The sequence below is a fragment of the Schistocerca piceifrons genome, chromosome 11 (assembly GCF_021461385.2).
Source record: "Schistocerca piceifrons isolate TAMUIC-IGC-003096 chromosome 11, iqSchPice1.1, whole genome shotgun sequence".
Classification (NCBI taxonomy): Eukaryota; Metazoa; Arthropoda; class Insecta; order Orthoptera; family Acrididae; genus Schistocerca; species Schistocerca piceifrons.
The window spans coordinates 90,415,776-90,433,080 of NC_060148.1; the positions used below are offsets into that span (position 1 = coordinate 90,415,776).

The following is a 17,305-nucleotide window of genomic DNA, read 5'->3' on the forward strand; positions in this document are numbered from 1 at the left end:
CATGATTCGTGTTTACAATGGAATTAATTCGAACAGTAAATGCTTCTATTATATTGCTCCAATGTCTTTAAACGTAGTATCGGATTCTGAGTGTGTGTGTACTGCCTGGATCTCGTGCGTGTGACTTGAAGAAAATCCAAAGTTTGTTCAATGTGTCAACACGAAATTGTGATCTCCAGCAGTCAAATTTTGGTGGCGTCTACCGGGGTATAAATGGTCAATGAGGGTACAGGAAACACCTCACTGCCTACGACAGGCGATGAGCTTGTCTTTTACACCAACCTGAAGACCTGCCGGCTTCCACAACACCATACACTTCAAAGCATATTGACACTACGTAAATATTGCTTGACCAGTGTTCCATCACGTTGGTTTCTTCTTTGCATTTTCAGTTCCATTTATATGAATCATGTGCTACATGCACAAGTCCTTTGCAGCTCGTTAACATCTCCTTAAAATACATTTCTTGATATAGTAAGTACATATACAAATATTTACAATTAATCATTACATGAGATAGTTACATTGTTGTCATATACTACATATATAGAATTAAATGAAAAATATAGTAAATTTTTTACGTTACATTCAATATCATTGTGCTGCCATGTGAATTACATTACATTCAGATTGAAATATACATTTTATTTGTAATTTTTTTATTTCCCCGTTACACTTGCAACATTTGAAGATAATTGTGGCAACTCGCTAGAATATTCAACTTAAAATTCATCTCGCACCCTGGAATAAAATTTACACATATTTCAAGCTTCAAGACAGCCCTCTGTAGGAGGATAGGTTCATGGGATCGTTGCTAACTACTTTATAAATACTAGTAAAGTCATACCCTACAGTGGACTACACAAAATAAAATATGATAAATAAAATTCATGTTAACTTAATATAACGTAAAAGTTCCTATACCTAATACCGTTTCTAAGTGTGGTGTCCCCACTATTGCTGTTTCTAAGAGTGGTACCCCTCTATTACCGTTTCTAAGAGTGGTGCCCCTCTAAATATCTTAGGATCCTACAAGTATGTACATCAGTGTGGTAAGTGTGTGTGTGTGTGTGTGTGTGTGTGTGTGTGTGTGTGTGTGTGTATATATATATATATATATATATATATATATATATATATATATATATATATATATATATATATATATATATATATATAGTTCAAGACAATCATGTTCCTATAAAGTTTGTATAGTTCATCTCCTTCCTTTCATGAGTATCAAGCAATATAAATAAATGTTTTACTTAATAAATAAATAAATCTTCTTAGATAATTGCTGCTGCGTTCCATGCTGTATATCCATTCTGTATTTACCTTGTGGTACCTGTAAAATTCTATTCATAAATAAATATGTGTGTATGTCTCTCCATACTGTCAGATAATCATGAATTATATAATGTCAAATATTTCATCAACATGTATAAATTTTTCTAAGGAAGGGATGAGAGTATGAACCGCAACAGAGGACTGACGTTTTGTTTTCTCCTTATTCTCCTTTCTATTTAATGGTGCATTAGTTCAGTACAGTAGATGAGCTTTAATTATGTCATTAGATGACTGCTAAATATGTTCTCTTAAATAATTCTTCCAATCTGAAGTGTCAAGCCTACATAACTCCAAAAATTTCATTACAAGTTCCCATTAGATTAGTGTTAAAGTGTTATAGATTTAAATCTTCTGGTATATTTCCAACAGTGGCTGCTGTAAATAATTCTTTCCACATAAATCTATACTTTCACCTTTAGTTATAAGAATATATAAGACACCACATAAGTTATTATCTCAGGCATACCAATCTTTCAATAAATAATATTCTTTCCACTACTTTCATTCTGTATTCCATGAGTACATGTGATATAGCATTCAAATCTAGTTTCTCTCCTCTCAACATATTCACAGTTACTCATAACATTTTCACCTATCCATTATTCATTCTTCACAAAATAACATATAGCCTACTTATTCCTAAGCATTATATATATATTTTCCTCTTATTCATCACCACTTACTTTTTACTTCAACAACAACAATAATAATAATAATAATAATACCATTTTCTCATCTTATATACCATTTACCTCTCTCCATATTACTATTTGTCCTCTTATTAAACTAAAATTACATTCACTCATCTCATTCAGTCACTCACATCACTCATATCAACATTACTATTATCACATGCCTCCTAAAGAAAATAATTCTGTTTAGTTCTCTGCCTCCTCTAATGTGTATATGCCTCCTCTAATGTGTATATGCCTCAGTAGCAACTCCTCTTATAACCAAATATCTTATTAGCTATTGGATGGTTCACATTGCTTTCTAGACTTCCTGCATTCATTAGATTGTAAGTATCTGTATAACTTAAATGTAGGCTCATCATAACTGTGTATCATATTAGTTATCTTCTCCTCAGTAGCTAACATTTTACTGTATGTATTTTTTCAAATGTCTGTGTGGATGTAGACCTCTGGGTTTATGTGTTAATGGATATTCTAATGAATAACAGCCAGGGTGTGGAATATTTGCAATTCGGTATGGTCCAGAGTATAAGATCTGCCATTTCCTGTTTAAATGTTTCAGTTTTTTTGGGTTTAGGATGTGTTCTTAGTAAAACTAACTCATCAACTTGAAATGTTTGGGCTTTCCTGACACCTCTGTCATATTTCTGCTTTCTTTGTCACATAATGTTGTGTAAGCTTGTCTTACCTTTTCTTCTAAACTAACATGATTTGTTGTTGCTGTAAATTTAGGTAGAGGGTCTGTCCATTCATTTCTTTCTGTTTTATCCATAATTAATTCAGTTGGTGTGTATCCAGTAGAACTGTGAGTTAAATTGTTCACTATTTGTTCAAATGGTGCTAGGTATTCTACCCATTTTGTGTGCTTCACTGGTGTGTGTGCTCTCATAAACTGTCCAAATTCTCGAAATGTTCTTTCTACTGGGTTTCCTGCTGCGTGAAATCTTGAAATTAAAATATGTTTAACATTCTGTTCTTCAATAAATGTCTTCCATTTTAAACTGGTAAAATATGCTGCATTATCCGTGATCATAACTTCAGGTTTTCCTATTCTTACAAAATAATCTGTTAATAGACGTCTGGTAATAGCAGTGGTAGAAACTGAACGTAAAGCATATAATTTTAAATACTTTGTGAAAACATCTAACACAGCAAGGATGTATTTCATTCCTCCACGTGCTTGTGGATAGGGTCCTGCAATATCTAAAGAAATTAGCTGTAATGGCCTCTTAGGTGTGATTGGGTGCAATTCATTCATGCTTGTGCGATTAGAATATTTGGCTTTCTGACATATGATGCATTTCCTAATATTACTCAATACTCTTCGCCTTAAATTTGGAAAATAGCAATATTGTATAATCTTATCTGTACATTTGGTTACACCATAGTGTCCCCAAGTTCTGTGTGTAAATAAAATAAAATCATCAACATGAGCTTCAGGTAAGCAAACACACCAATGCTGTGATTCAGGGTTTCGTGGGTGGAATAATACTTCTTTGTGTAACGTGTAATATTTTTCAAGATGTGGGTCTGTTCCTGCACGTAATTTATTCTTTATCTGGATCCACCTGGGATCATTGTCCTGCAATATGGCTAACTTCCTGCACATGTTTTTGTAGTAAGGTGCAAATGTACCGTCATACATGAGTAAAATTTTGAAATCTGATGTTTGTTCTGTCACATCTGAAAATTCTTGTAGGCCTTGTGGCAAACGAGATAGAGCATCGGCTATAATGTTGGATTCTCCTTTTATGTATATAATATCAAAATCATATTCATGTAGTGATGCACACCAGCGTGCAAGACGTGAATGTAATAACTTGCATGATAGCAGGAAAGAAAGAGCTTGATGATCAGTATAAAGCTTAGTACGTTTTCCCCATAGAAAGTAGCGAAACTTGCGAAATGCTCATACTATGGCAAGTGTTTCGCGCTCGGTCACTGAATATGACTTTTCGCATTCAGTGAGCGTGCGGCTAGCAAAATTTATAGGTTTGATGACTATTTGTTCATTTCTACATGAATTTGGAATAAAAATGCTCCGAGCCCATAGGAACTTGCATCTGTTACTAGGCAAAAGTCTGACGTCATGTCAGGATGACATAATAACGGTGCATTAACTAAAGCATTCTTAATCGCTTCAAAATCTGTCTGACAGAACTCTGTCCATTTCCAAATATTATTTCTTTTGAGTAAAGATAGAAGATGTGGACTGTTAAGAAGGTGGTAGGGTACAAATTTCCTGAAGAATGAAGATAGACCAAGAAAGGCTTTGAGTTGTTTACGATTCTGTGGGGATGGAAAATTCTTTATTGCATCAATTTTTCTTGAGTCTGGATAAATGCCTTCAGTTGATATGATGTGACCAAGGAATTTGATTTCTCTCCTCCCTAATTTCGTCTTTGATAAATTGATAGTGAGACCTGCGTCAGAAAATTTAGTCAGAAGTTGCTTCAAAAGATTTACATGTTCTTCCCAAGTAGTGGTTGCAATGACAATGTCGTCAACATAAACTGTGATTTGCGAGAACAATTGTGGTCCAAGAACAGCATCTAAGGCTTCAATAAATACTCCAGCACTCACTCGTAGACCAAAGGGTAGATCACAAAATTGATAACTATGTCCCTCACATAGAAATGCAGTGTATTTACGACTGTTTTTATGGAGGTTCACCTGGCAAAATGATGAGCGGAGGTCGATATTGGTTAAATACTGTACATTATGAAATTTTAGAAGTTGTTCTTCCAAATTAATAGGTCGTGTCTTGATTGGAATTATAACTTTGTTAATTTCTCGTGCGTCCAGCACTAACCTTACACTACCATCCTCTTTATTAACTGCTAGTATCAGACTGTGACCTTTCAATGATACACCAAGCTTGCATTTTTTCAATCTCTTTCAAAACTGCGGGTTTCTTTGACCAAGGAATATTATAATATGTTCTACAGTATGTTTTGTGTGGTTTAACATCCATCTCATAAGTATAGCCTCTAATAATTCCAGGTTTTTCCACAAATTCCTCAGCAAATTGCTGCAAAACTTCAAGTAATTCAAGTTGTTGTTCCTTCGTCAGATATTCAGATTCTGTGCATTTCTCATATAAATCATTAGGTTTAATTCCCTGAGATACAGCTTCATTAAAAGTTAAATCACATATGTTTATTGCTGGTGGAGACACAAAATGTAACTGTTCAAATTTACCTTGTTTACTGTTTAAGTTTTTACCCTGTGTTAACTCTATTGTCAGTTGTTGTTGGTTTACGGTTAAATGACATTTCCCTTTTCCTAAATCTATGATTGCTTGATATTCATTCAAAAAGTCAATTCCTAATATGCAATGCATAACTAATTTGTCTACTACCAGAAAACTGTAATTGAGTGGTATATTTGAAAATGTGAAGTTAATTAGCACTTGAAATTTCACATTCTTTGATTTGTTACCGGTGGCACTTATAATGTGACAATTCTGGACTGGCAATGTTTGTATGTTCATTATTTGTTTGAGTTCATTATATAAGGACATTGAAATGACACTTGCTGCTGCTCCTGTATCTAACATTACTTCCACTTCATAACTACCAATGATAACTCGTGTTATAGCCTGAATAATCTTCTTTGTTTTACTGGTACTATTAAAATCTACATCCTGATATAATTCCTTTTCTATTTTCTTACTGTCATCATATCGGAGAAAACAAATCGTTGGTTCCGTTGCGCTCTGCTCCCTATTGACCGTAACTCGAGCGCTTAGCTCGGTCGTCGTTCGTTTTCTGGCAAATTCGGTTGTTGCTGTGGGTTGGGTTCATTGCCCAACTCAATAATATTTACATTTCTGTCGCGCGTCACCCAAGTATCAGCTGTTTGGTTGTTGACATTACCCCGCGTCGCATCGGGTGTTCCGTTAGGTACAAATTGAGGGTTGCTGTATTGCGTGTGTCGTGGCGGTTGTCCATTGTGATTTCCCCATACATTATTTCGCCCATGACTGTAACTGGTATTGTCATTACTGTTATTCCTGCAATACATGTTTGGATGTTGTTGGATGTTGTTTCTCTGAAAATATCCTGGATGGTACGTGTTATCCTCTCCTCTTTGATCTCTATAATTTCGGTTCCTTCTTCTGTTGTTGTTATTTTGAATATAACTGTTATTGTTCTGATTGTAATTACTGTTCGGATAACCATTATAGTAATAATTACTGTCTCCTTGCCAATGTTGCGAGTTGTTTCTCCTAATATTGAATGGATTTGTCCCACTGTAGTGTGAATTGTTTCTTTGAGTGTTTTGTTGTGGTGTCGGAGGCGGATTCCAATAGCCTCTGTCATTTCTGTTGTGCGTGTGCGAATTGCTTGGATGGATTGGATACAATTGATTGAAATTCCTGATCTCATCTCTGTAAACAACATCTATCTCATCAACATAACTGAAAAAATTCTTTATGTTGTCCTCGGACACTCCTATTAATTTATCATGGTAAGGAAATGGTAAGTGGCTTTTAAGTGTTCTAATTACATCTGGTAAATCTGCTGGTTTTGTCCAATATAATGTTTTGTCTAGGTAGCGTTCAAAGTATTGTCGTAAAGTCTCTTTCTTCGGGTTGTAAATTTCTGGATTGTATACTTCTCGTTTTAAACTTTGCTGTTCTGTGATCGACCAGAATTCCTCAAGAAATGCTTGTTCAAACTGTTCAAATGTTAAACATCGTCTTTTAATTGCTGCTCCCCACTTAGCTGCTCTTCCACGTAACAAATTTGTAACATATCGAATTTTATCGGCTCCTAACCAATGTCTCGGGAAAATACCATCAAAAGAGCGGATGAAAACAATCGGATGCACTTTGTCTTTCTCATCACATGAAAATGTCTGAAAGTATCCATGTCGTACTAATGTTTCATCAGCTACTCCCGATGGTATTATGGGTCCTGTATTTTGTGTCAAACTGTGCATAGTATGTGGTGATGTCTGATAGTAATTTTGATCTCGTGGTAGCATTGAAAATGGTTCATTGGGATTTGTGTCACTCATTGGTAATTCTATTTTCGACTGTGTACTGGGTCTAGCATTATTATGATTCTCATTTATGTTTTGGTTGTCTGTTATGGGTTTTGGTATCACTGACGAACTTGGTATTACATTCTCTTTAAGTTTACGTACCTCTTTCTGAATATTATCTGTTTCTCCCTTTACTTGTTCCTTTGTCTTATCAAAAATGATCTGTCATTGTCTCAAACTTCTCATCTAAATAATCATCACATAATTTGCATTCATGTACAAGTTTTTCTGCTAGAGTTGTGTCATTCTTTAAAGATGCTACATCTGCTCTGTCTTCAAGCTTTTCTAACTTTTCCTGTAAGGATTTCTGCTCCAATGTTACATCATTTAATCTGTCTGAAAGGTCTGTAATCGTCAGGTCTAAGTGTTCTTGGTTTGTTTTTACGGAATTGTGTGACTGTCGTAATTCGTTAACTTGGGTACTGGTTTTCTGTTGTTCAAAAACTACTGTTAACAATTTCTCATTACATTGTTGTAAGTCAGTTTTTGTCTCTTCACTGAATTCCACAAATACCTTTTCTTGTCTCGTAACCTTGTCTGATAAGTCAGTAAATTTCCTTCCAAGACTACTGGTGGTTTCTGTCAAGTCGGCAATTTGTCTTGATTGTTTTTCAAAATTTTGTTTTATGTCCCGTGTCAGTTCATCGAATTTAGTGTCAAATTTCCCAATGTCACGTTTTAAATTTTCATTTTTCTCGTCTAAAGCGTCAAATCTTTTGTCAAATTTTCTGTTTTGGTCACCAAGTAACTTCAGAATCTGGCTGAGCATGTCAGAGTCCTGTGTCTTAGTTTCGTCATTTTTTCGTGTCTGATTGATGTCTGGTTCTGAAGTTGACGTTGTCAATGTCACGTTTTGTCGCGTAGTACTCACTCTCCATTTGCCTGTATATCTGTTTAAATATAGGGGTTGTTGTCTTAATCGATCCGGTAAAATTATGTCTTGCACATCCTCCCTATTAAGTTCAATATTCATTTGACTGTCGGACATGTTTTGCAATGTGTCACTTTCACTAAGCTCGTCCGCGGAAACAATTTCTACGCGTCTAGCGTCCATCTTGCGATTTTCATAATTAATTGCAAATAAAATTTTCCAATGGTAAACAAAAAAAAAAATTTAAATATATGTTGAAATCTGAAATTTCTCTTATGGAAATGGATATTTCTATATGATTTCTAATTAGAAATTGAATTATTAAACTGGTACTGAAATTTCCCTCTCACAAATAAATGACTGTGAATATGCTCTTCACTTACCATTTCCAATAATAGTAGTAAATCAATTTTAACTACAATTTGAAAAAATAATTTCGAAATAAATGGATCGGAATAAAGGAAGTACAGATGGCTGTTTGAAACTGGAAAAAAATGTAAATTTCTGTACTCACCAATTTTTTTCAGCCTTATGTTGCAAATGTAGCGTCAACTATACAGTTTTCAATCCAAAATTTTTCTTTCGCGTCCGTGCAAATTATTTTATGGAACGTTATCCTTCCCTTTTTTTTTTTTTTTTTTTTTTTTACCAAATTAATTTTCTCAGCATGAAAATGAAAATTAACACACATTAATAACAGGGAAAACAATATTGTTGTAAATTTCATGCACGTAACATTACAATTGAAATGAATGAGACTTAGTCCAAATTCATTTTCTGATGCTATTAAGTGGTTAAAATTAGATAAAATGTCCAAAATTTATAATAACTGCACTCGTATCAGTCCAAACTGCACTTGTATCAAATCCGAAGATTGCAAGTCCTGTCACCAGGACGCCAATTGTAGTGTTACCTTTTATTATCTTCTCCTCATTAGCTATTGAAACAACATCGCTTTGCTATGTAATTTTAATTTTCACCAAAAGCACATTCAACACATCACAGAAAAATACACGTCTTTCATATCAAGACAAGAGAGAGAGACCTCCATTAGTTCTTAAAAACAAAAAAACTATGCAAAAGTAAAAAAAAAAAAAAAAAAATTATTTATAAAATTGGTCGCTGGCGCAGCGCTCTTCTGCGTGCGCGATCGTAAATTATAACTTTGCGGAAGTCAAAGTACCATTACACTCTCTCATGGCCGTCAGTAGTTCTAATGGAATGTTGTCTACTACCGGGGCCTTGTTTCGACTCAGGTCTTTCAGGGCTCTGTCAAACTCTTCACGCAGTATCGTATCTCGCATTTCATCTTCATCTACATCCTGTTCCATTTCCATAATATTGTCCTCAAGTACATCGTCCTTGTGTAGACCCTCTATATACTCCTTCCACCTTTCTGCTTTCCCCTCTTTGCTTAGAACTGGTATTCATACAAGTGGTTCTCTTTTCTCCAAAGGTCTCTTTAACTTTCCTGTAGGCAGTATCTATCTTACCCCTAGTGAGGTAAGCCTCTACATCCTTACATTTGCTTAGCCATTTCGCACTTCCTGTCGATCTCATTATTGAGACGTTTGTATTCGTTTTTGCCTGCTTCATTTACTGCATTTTTATATTTTCTCCTTTCATCAATTAAATTCAATATTTCTTCTGTTACCCAAGGATTTCTACTAGCCGTCGTCTTTTTACGTACTTGATCCTCTGCTGCCTTCACTACTTCATCCCTCAGAGCTACCCATTCGTCTTCTACTGAATTTCTTTCCCCCATTCCTGTCAATTGTTCCCTTATGCTGTCCCTGAAACTCTGTACAACCTCTGGTTTAGTCAGTTTATCCAGGTCCCATCGCCTTAAATTCCCACCTTTTTGCAATTTCTTCAGTTTTAATCTACAGTTCATAACCAATAGAATGTGGTGAGAGACCACATCTGCCCCTGGAAATGTCTTACAATTTAAAACCTGGTTCCTAAATCTCTGTCTTACCATTATATAATCTATATGATACCTTTTAGGATCTCCAGGATTCTTCCATGTATACAACCTTCTTTTATGATTCTTGAACCAAGTGTTAGCTATGATTAAGTTATGCTCTGTGCAAAATTCTACCAGACGGCTTCCTCTTTCATTTCTTTGCCCCAATCCATATTCACCTACTATGTTTCCTTCTCTCCCTTTTCCTACTGTCGAATTCCAGACACCCATGACTATTAAATTTTCGTCTTCCTTCACTACCTGAATAATTTCTTTTATCTCATCGTATATTTCTTCAATTTCTTTGGCATCTGCAGAGCTAGTTGGCATATAAACTTATACTACTGTAGTAGGCATGGGCTTTGTGTCTATCTTGGCCACTATAATACGTTCACTATGCTGTGTGTAGTAGCTTACCCGCACTCCTATTTTTTTATTCATTATTAAACCTACTCCTGCATTACCCCTATTTGATTTTATATTTACAACCCTGTATTCACCTGACCAGAAGTCTTGTTCCACCTGTCACCGAACTTCACTAATTCCCACTATATCTAAATTTAACCTATCCACTTCCCTTTTTAAATTTTCTAACCTACCTGCTCCATTAAGGGATCTGACATTCCACGCTCCGATCCGTAGAACGCCAGTTTTCTTTCTCCTGATAACGACATCCTCCTGAGTAGTCCCTGCCGGAGATCCAAATGGGGGCTATTTTACCTCCGGAATATTTGACCCAAGAGGACGCCATCATCATTTAATCATACAGTAAAGCTGCATGCCCTCAGGAAAAATTACGGCTGTAGTTTTCCCTTGCTCTCAGCTGTTCGCAGTACCCGCACAGCACGGCATAGTGAACGCATTATTGTGGCTGAGATAGACACGAAGCCGACACCTACTACAGTAGTACAAGTTTATATGCCAACTAGCTCTGCAGATGATGAAGAAATTGATGAAATGTGTGATGAGATAAAAGAAATTACTCAGGTAGTGAAGGGAGACGAAAATTTAATAGTCATGGATGACTGGAATTCGAGTGTAGCAAAAGGGAGAGAAGGTAACATAGTAGGTGAATATGGACTGGAGGTTAGAAATGAAAGGAAGCTGGCTGGTAGAATTTTGCACAGAGTATAACTCAATCATAGCTAACACTTGGTTCAAGAATCATAAAAGAAGGTTGTATACATGGAAGAATCCTGGGGATACTAGAAGGTATCAGATAGACTATATAATGGTAAGAGAGAGATTTAGGAAACAGGTTTTAACTTGTAAGACATTTCCAGGGGCAGATATGGACTCTGACCACAATCTATTGTTTATGAACTGTAGATTAAAACTGAAGAAACTGCAAAACGGTGTCAATTTAAGGAGATGTGACCTGGATAAACTGACTAAACCACAGTTTCATGGAGAGCATAAGGGAACAATTGACAGGAATGTGGGAAAGAAATACAGTAGAAGAAGAATGGGTAGTTTTGAGGGATGGAATAGTGAAGGCAGCAGAGGATCAAGTAGGTAAAAAATCGAGGGCTTGTACAAATCCTTGGGTAACAGAAGAAATATTGAATTTAATTGATGAAAGGAGAAAATAAAAAAATGCATTAAATGAAGCAGGCAAAAAGGAATACAAATGCCTCAAAAATGAGATCAACAGGAAGTGCAAAATGGCTAAGCAGTGATGGCTAGAGGACAAATGTAAGGATGTAGAGGCTTCTCTCAATAGGGGTAAGATAGATACTACCTACAGGAAAATTAAAGAGACCTTTGGAGAAAAGAGAACCACTTGTATGAATATCAAGAGCTCAGATGGAAACCCAGTTCTAAGCAAAGAAGGGCAAGCAGAAAGGTGGAAGGAGTATATAGAGGGTCTATACAGGGGCGATGTACTTGAGGACAATATTATGGAAATGGAAGAGGATGTAGATGAAGATGAAATGGGAGATATGATACTGCGTGAAGAGTTTGACAGAGCACTGAAAGACTTGAGTCGAAACAAGGCCCCCGGAGTAGACATCATTCCATTGGAACTACTGACGGCCTTGGGAGAGCCAGTCCTGACAAAACTCTACCATCTGGTGAGCAATGTATGAGACAGGTGAAATACCCTCAGACTTCAAGAACAATATAATAATTCCAATCCCAAAGAAAGCAGGTGTTGACAGATGTGAAAATTACCAAACTATCAGTTTAATAAGCCACAGCTGCAAAATACTAACGCGAGTTCTTTACAGAAGAATGGAAAAACTAGTAGTTAAGCCGGCCTCGGAAGATCTGATTGGATTCCGTAGAAATGTTGGAACACGTGAGGCAAAACTGACTCTATGACTCATCTTAGAAGCTAGATTAAGGAAAGGCAAACCTACGTTTCTAGCATTTGTAGACTTAGAGAAAGCTTTTGACAATGTTGACTGGAATACTCTCTTTGAAATTCTGATGGTGGCAGGGGGAAAATACAGGGCGCGAAAGGCTATTTACAATTTGTACAGAAACCAGATGGCAGTTATAGGAGTAGAGGGGCACGAAAGGGAAGCAGTGGTTGGGAAGGGAGTGAGACAGGGTTGTAGCCTCTCCCCGATGTTATTCAATCTGTACATTGAGCAAGCAGTGAAGGAAACAAAAGAAAAATTTGGAGTAGGTATTAAAATCCATGGAGAAGAAATACAAACTTTGAGGTTCGCCAATGACAGTATAATTCTGTCAGAAACAGCAAAGGACTTGGAAGAACAGTTGAACGGAATGGACAGTGTCTTGAAAGGAGGGTATAAGATGAACATCAACAAAAGCAAAATGAGGATAATGGAATGTAGTCGAATTAAGTCAGGTGATGCTGAGGGAATTAGATTAGGAAATGAGACACTTAAGGTAGTAAAGGTGTTTTGTTATTTGGGGAGAAAAAAACTGATGATGGTCGAAGTAGAGAGGATATAAAATGTAGACTGGCAATGGCAAGGAATGCATCTCTGAAGAAGAGAAATTTGTTAACATTGAATGCACAGACAGTGCCCGAACTCTTACGGGAATTGGCAACGTGCCGCAAGTAATGAATATAATGGGCGGTTGCACTACGAATGTAGTGTGGGACAATACGTTGAGAATGTGGGTTTCGTGGGAGGAGTGCCAGAGATAAAACCCTGCAGTCGCGCTATCCTCTGTGTCCTCGGTGGCTCAGATGGATAGAGCGTCTGCCATGTAAGCAGGAGATCCTGGGTTCGAGTCCCGGTCGGGGCACACAGTTTCATCTGTGCCAGTTGACATATGTCAACGCCTGTAAGCAGCTGAGGGTGTTCATTTCATTGTAATAAAATAGTAGCATTTAGGTTTTGAAACCACATATTGCACTGAGTGCATTTGTCACTATATTTAGGTTCTGCATCAAGTGCCTCCTCATTATAAACTTCAGTAAATATTGTAGATGTTGGTTCTGTAAAACTTTGTGCAACTTCTTCCACTTTTCTTTCTACATACTGTTGTATTCTTGTGCTTCTTATCTTACCTCGCCATTTAAAAGGGGACCTATTAGAGGCTAAATAAGATATGCTAACATTCAACACATCAACTACTTCACACTCAGGAATATAAACATCTGCATTGTCTTCCTCAGATCACATTCCAGGGATGATGATTATTCAGGTAGCCTACAACAAGAAGTTCAGTGAAATTTCTTGTTGTAGTGAGTATAACCATTCCTGCACAACGGATGTGATGGTAACACAGTTAGTTCAGGACCGAGGTATTTCTGCAACACCGCTGACAGATTTCCAACAATTGGGAAGCGTTTTCACACTCTCAAACACTATCTTCTTGTCTTTCTTCATCTTCCGCACACATCATTCTTTCATTCCTGTATTCCCTCTCTGTCATCGTATCTGACAAAAAGTTCAAACAAAAAAACAAAACTCTGTGCAGAACAATTCATGTGCAAGTTCTCATTCGTTTGTTATAAGTGGAAGAAAGATGGAAACAGTACTGTCAATATGCATGTTCTACATTAGAAATTCAATGATGTGAAATATGCAGAATGTTGAAAAATTTCTGACACTTTACACAGAAAAAAATATTGCCCACTTTGATTGCAGTAACTACTAAGACATTAAGCAAAGAATATGTTGCAGTTTTTATGAGTTTAAAATGAAAATATTTTATTTATTAACACAGGTGATACAGAGGTCTGACGTACATTTTTTCCACAGAAATTCACGATTGAGTTATTGTGGCTTGTATAATTTGACATGAAGTTGCCCTGCCTGACATTCTCTTACATACCTTAAATAAAAGTGACACGCACAAAATCTTTAGCGATACTTATTCTGTGGAATAACTGTTAACTTTCTGTCCACAGAAATGGAATCGCCAACACTCGCCTGCAACCCGCCAGACGACGTACTGTTTTGCGTCTTTGCCTATCTGCCCATCCCAGAGTTGGTCCGATGTGCTACTGTGTGCAAGCAGTGGTACAAAATTGTGACAGGGTTCACCCACCTATGGAAAGGGAAAAAGGTACGTCAGCAATAGAAGTCCGAGAGAATCTGCCGAGACGTGCGCCGTATTGTCCATCGTACCACTGTTGCAGGAAATCGAAATCAAGGTGGCCAAAATGTTTGAGGTGAAAATTTACTACCCGCAGTTGTTTCTGTCAGTGACCAACATGTCTGACATACGAGCTGTGCAGGACTGTCAGAGACTAGGGTCTACCCACGTGACAACTGATCTCAGCATTGCAGATATCGTCTTCTCTTCTCGTTCGCCTATCTGTTTTACAGCGCTCTGGACGCTGAAGATCGTCAGAGGGAACCCGACACTGACACTCTTCAAGCCGGGCACTAGGGCGGAATGTGCCATCATCTCTGCCCTGGAGCTGTGCCCGTTTCTCACGGAGCTGAGCCTCGACGTAGAGTCCCTGTCGGCGAACTACTTGGACTCTCTGGAAGGGCTCGGCCGGCTGGAGATTCTGAGAATCCACTGCCGCAGTCTGAACGACCTGACATTCCTACGGCACTGCTCGGATAAACTGGAGGAACTGGAACTGGAAAGTTGCGACGACTTGCCGTCGGCTGCGTACGCGGAGCTCCGCCACCTAGGGAAACTGCAGATGTTGCGGCTGTGAGACTGCCGTGTGGGGGGAGCGGATATGGAGGTGGCCGCGGCAGGTCTGAGGTCTCTCGAGAAGCTGCAGTTGGACCGTTGCGGAATGCTCTCGGACCTGTCCTTCTTGCGGTTCTGCAGCCAGCTGCGGGAGCTCCACGTTGAGGCCGAGGACGTGGTGCTGACTGGTCTGAAGCACCTGCACACCGGACTCCGCTCGCTCTGCCTCGTCAACAACGCCCTGACCGGTGACGAACTCTCCGAGGTGCTCCCGTTCCTGCGGCTGCTCGAGGAACTGAACCTCTGCAACACGGAGCTGGTCCAACTGGGCTTCCTCCGCTACTGTCGCAGACTGCGCCGCCTCTGCCTCAAGAACTCTACCTGGCCCGACACGTCGGAACTGTCGAGCCCGTGCAATCTGACGCGGCTCGAGACGTTGGTCCGAGAAGGTGCGGGGACGATGTGGACGTACTCTCCGGAACGGTGTCGTCACTGCCGCGACTGGACACTCTGTCGCTGGCCTACGTACAGGACGCCGCCGGGAGGTCCCTCAGCCAGTGGTCGCAACGTCGCGCTTTGTTGCTTTTCTGAGTTTACGGGTTGGAGGTGGATGCCCGTTGGGAACTTGAACACCTGAATAATTTGAACCTTTCTCCTTGTATGTCACCACTTAGTGTGCAACTTTACCAGTGAAGTCATCCGATTGAGTATGCCCCAAGTAAAAATCTATTGCTCGGATTGCTTTGTATAAACTTCCGTTACACGAGCTTTTCTAAGCAGAGGTGTCAACACCTGTATAGATTGATGTATATTTATTTGCCACGTATGTTCATTTGCTCAATAAATGTTTCCCTGTGTAGTAGTGTGTGTGCACCTTTTCCTATCTTACTGGCAGATTAAAACTGTGTGCCATGTCAGGATACAAACTCGAACCTCACTTTTTGTGAGTTCTCCAGTCACGTTCCACAATATCCCACACAACTTCACTTCTGGCACTACCACTTCTCCTACCATCCAAAGTTAAAAAGGACTTCCCTGCATACTTTACTGGCCTAGCACACCTAAGAAAAAAGATGTCGAGGGAAACTATTTACAAAAAGAACCTCTGAACTGCTGAGTGAACACTTAACTCTGGAAACTACACCTTGGCTTTGGCTAATCTGTTTCTCAAAAGTCTCACTTCTTCTAGTAGTTGCTAGTCCTGTGAGGTATGCAGAAGAATATCTGTGATATTTGGATGGTAGTACAAGAGGAGAAAGAGTCGTGACTACAAAACTGAATAAGTAAGAGTATTGCTCGTGATGGCAAGGTTTTGGCCTCAAGTTCCAGTACAGCATACAGTTTTAATCTGCCAAGAATGTTTTCTGCAAGTGATATTTGAACGATTTTTCATTGAATATATGACCCTCCCCTAATTTAACCTCTCATTTATAGGTGCAGAGTGTGTGTGTGTGTGTGTGTGTGTGTGTGTGTGTGGCATAACATATCACTTTTTACACTGTAGAGATCTGTTACACTTAATAGTTCCCCATTGAGATGGATGATGCTATGGGAGTCGTAGCTCCTTCGGTATTCTGTTCCAAACGTATAATTAAAATTCATAACACCTTACGTTGCAGTGAATTAGTCTCTATATTTTAAAAGATCTTCAACCCATCTTAGGTTTGTTTCAAACTGTTAAGTGTACGTGGGCTTAAATTAGTCCGTGGATTTAACTTTCAATCCAGTCAGAAGAATTCTGTTTTCACACTTCATACCATCTTGTTCTCTTCTAAATTTATTTACAGGAATATGTGCAAAAACACACACACACACACACACACACATACACACACACACGTACGTTTGTCTGTACCATAAAGTACATTCCGTGTTCCACTAATTACTGCTAATCATTGTTACTCATGAAACAGGTAAGTCATTCTTCAGCATAGAAAATTAATCCACGTTGGTTGAAGCCATTAGGCCATGAAATTGCAGAGAGACTAATTACATCAAAGTAAAGACCTCCCCATAAGAACATTTACAAACCATACCATGTAGTTCAGCACTCGTATAAAAATATTCGAAACTGCGATTACTAACAATTAATTTAGCTTCTGAAAACCTGCTAAGCCTCAATACATGCATTTCATCATCCAGAAGCTTATCTATAAATATGTGCCCTTCTTCTAGGTTTTACAGCATCTAACAAGTACTCTTGGTTTTGCTAAAGTTGTAAGCAAGCAAGTTTTATGTACATGACACTACTTACATAATCTTAACTTGTTTTGGTGCGGAGTTGAAGACCAAGAG

General features: G+C 38.2%; 1 protein-coding gene and 1 non-coding gene across 2 annotated transcripts; both read left to right on the plus strand.

Annotated features, from left to right (window-relative positions):
- Positions 1-421: 421 nt before the first annotated feature.
- Positions 422-15,859, plus strand: LOC124720188. The gene is made up of 2 exons (XM_047245511.1): positions 422-474; positions 14,268-15,859. The coding sequence occupies exon 2, from the start codon at positions 15,057-15,059 to the stop codon at positions 15,645-15,647; it is 591 nt and encodes a 196-aa protein (XP_047101467.1). The 5' UTR covers positions 422-474; positions 14,268-15,056; the 3' UTR covers positions 15,648-15,859.
- Positions 13,083-13,156, plus strand: Trnat-ugu. Its single transcript has one exon. It is a non-coding gene; the product is annotated as a tRNA-Thr (tRNA).
- Positions 15,860-17,305: the final 1,446 nt, after the last annotated feature.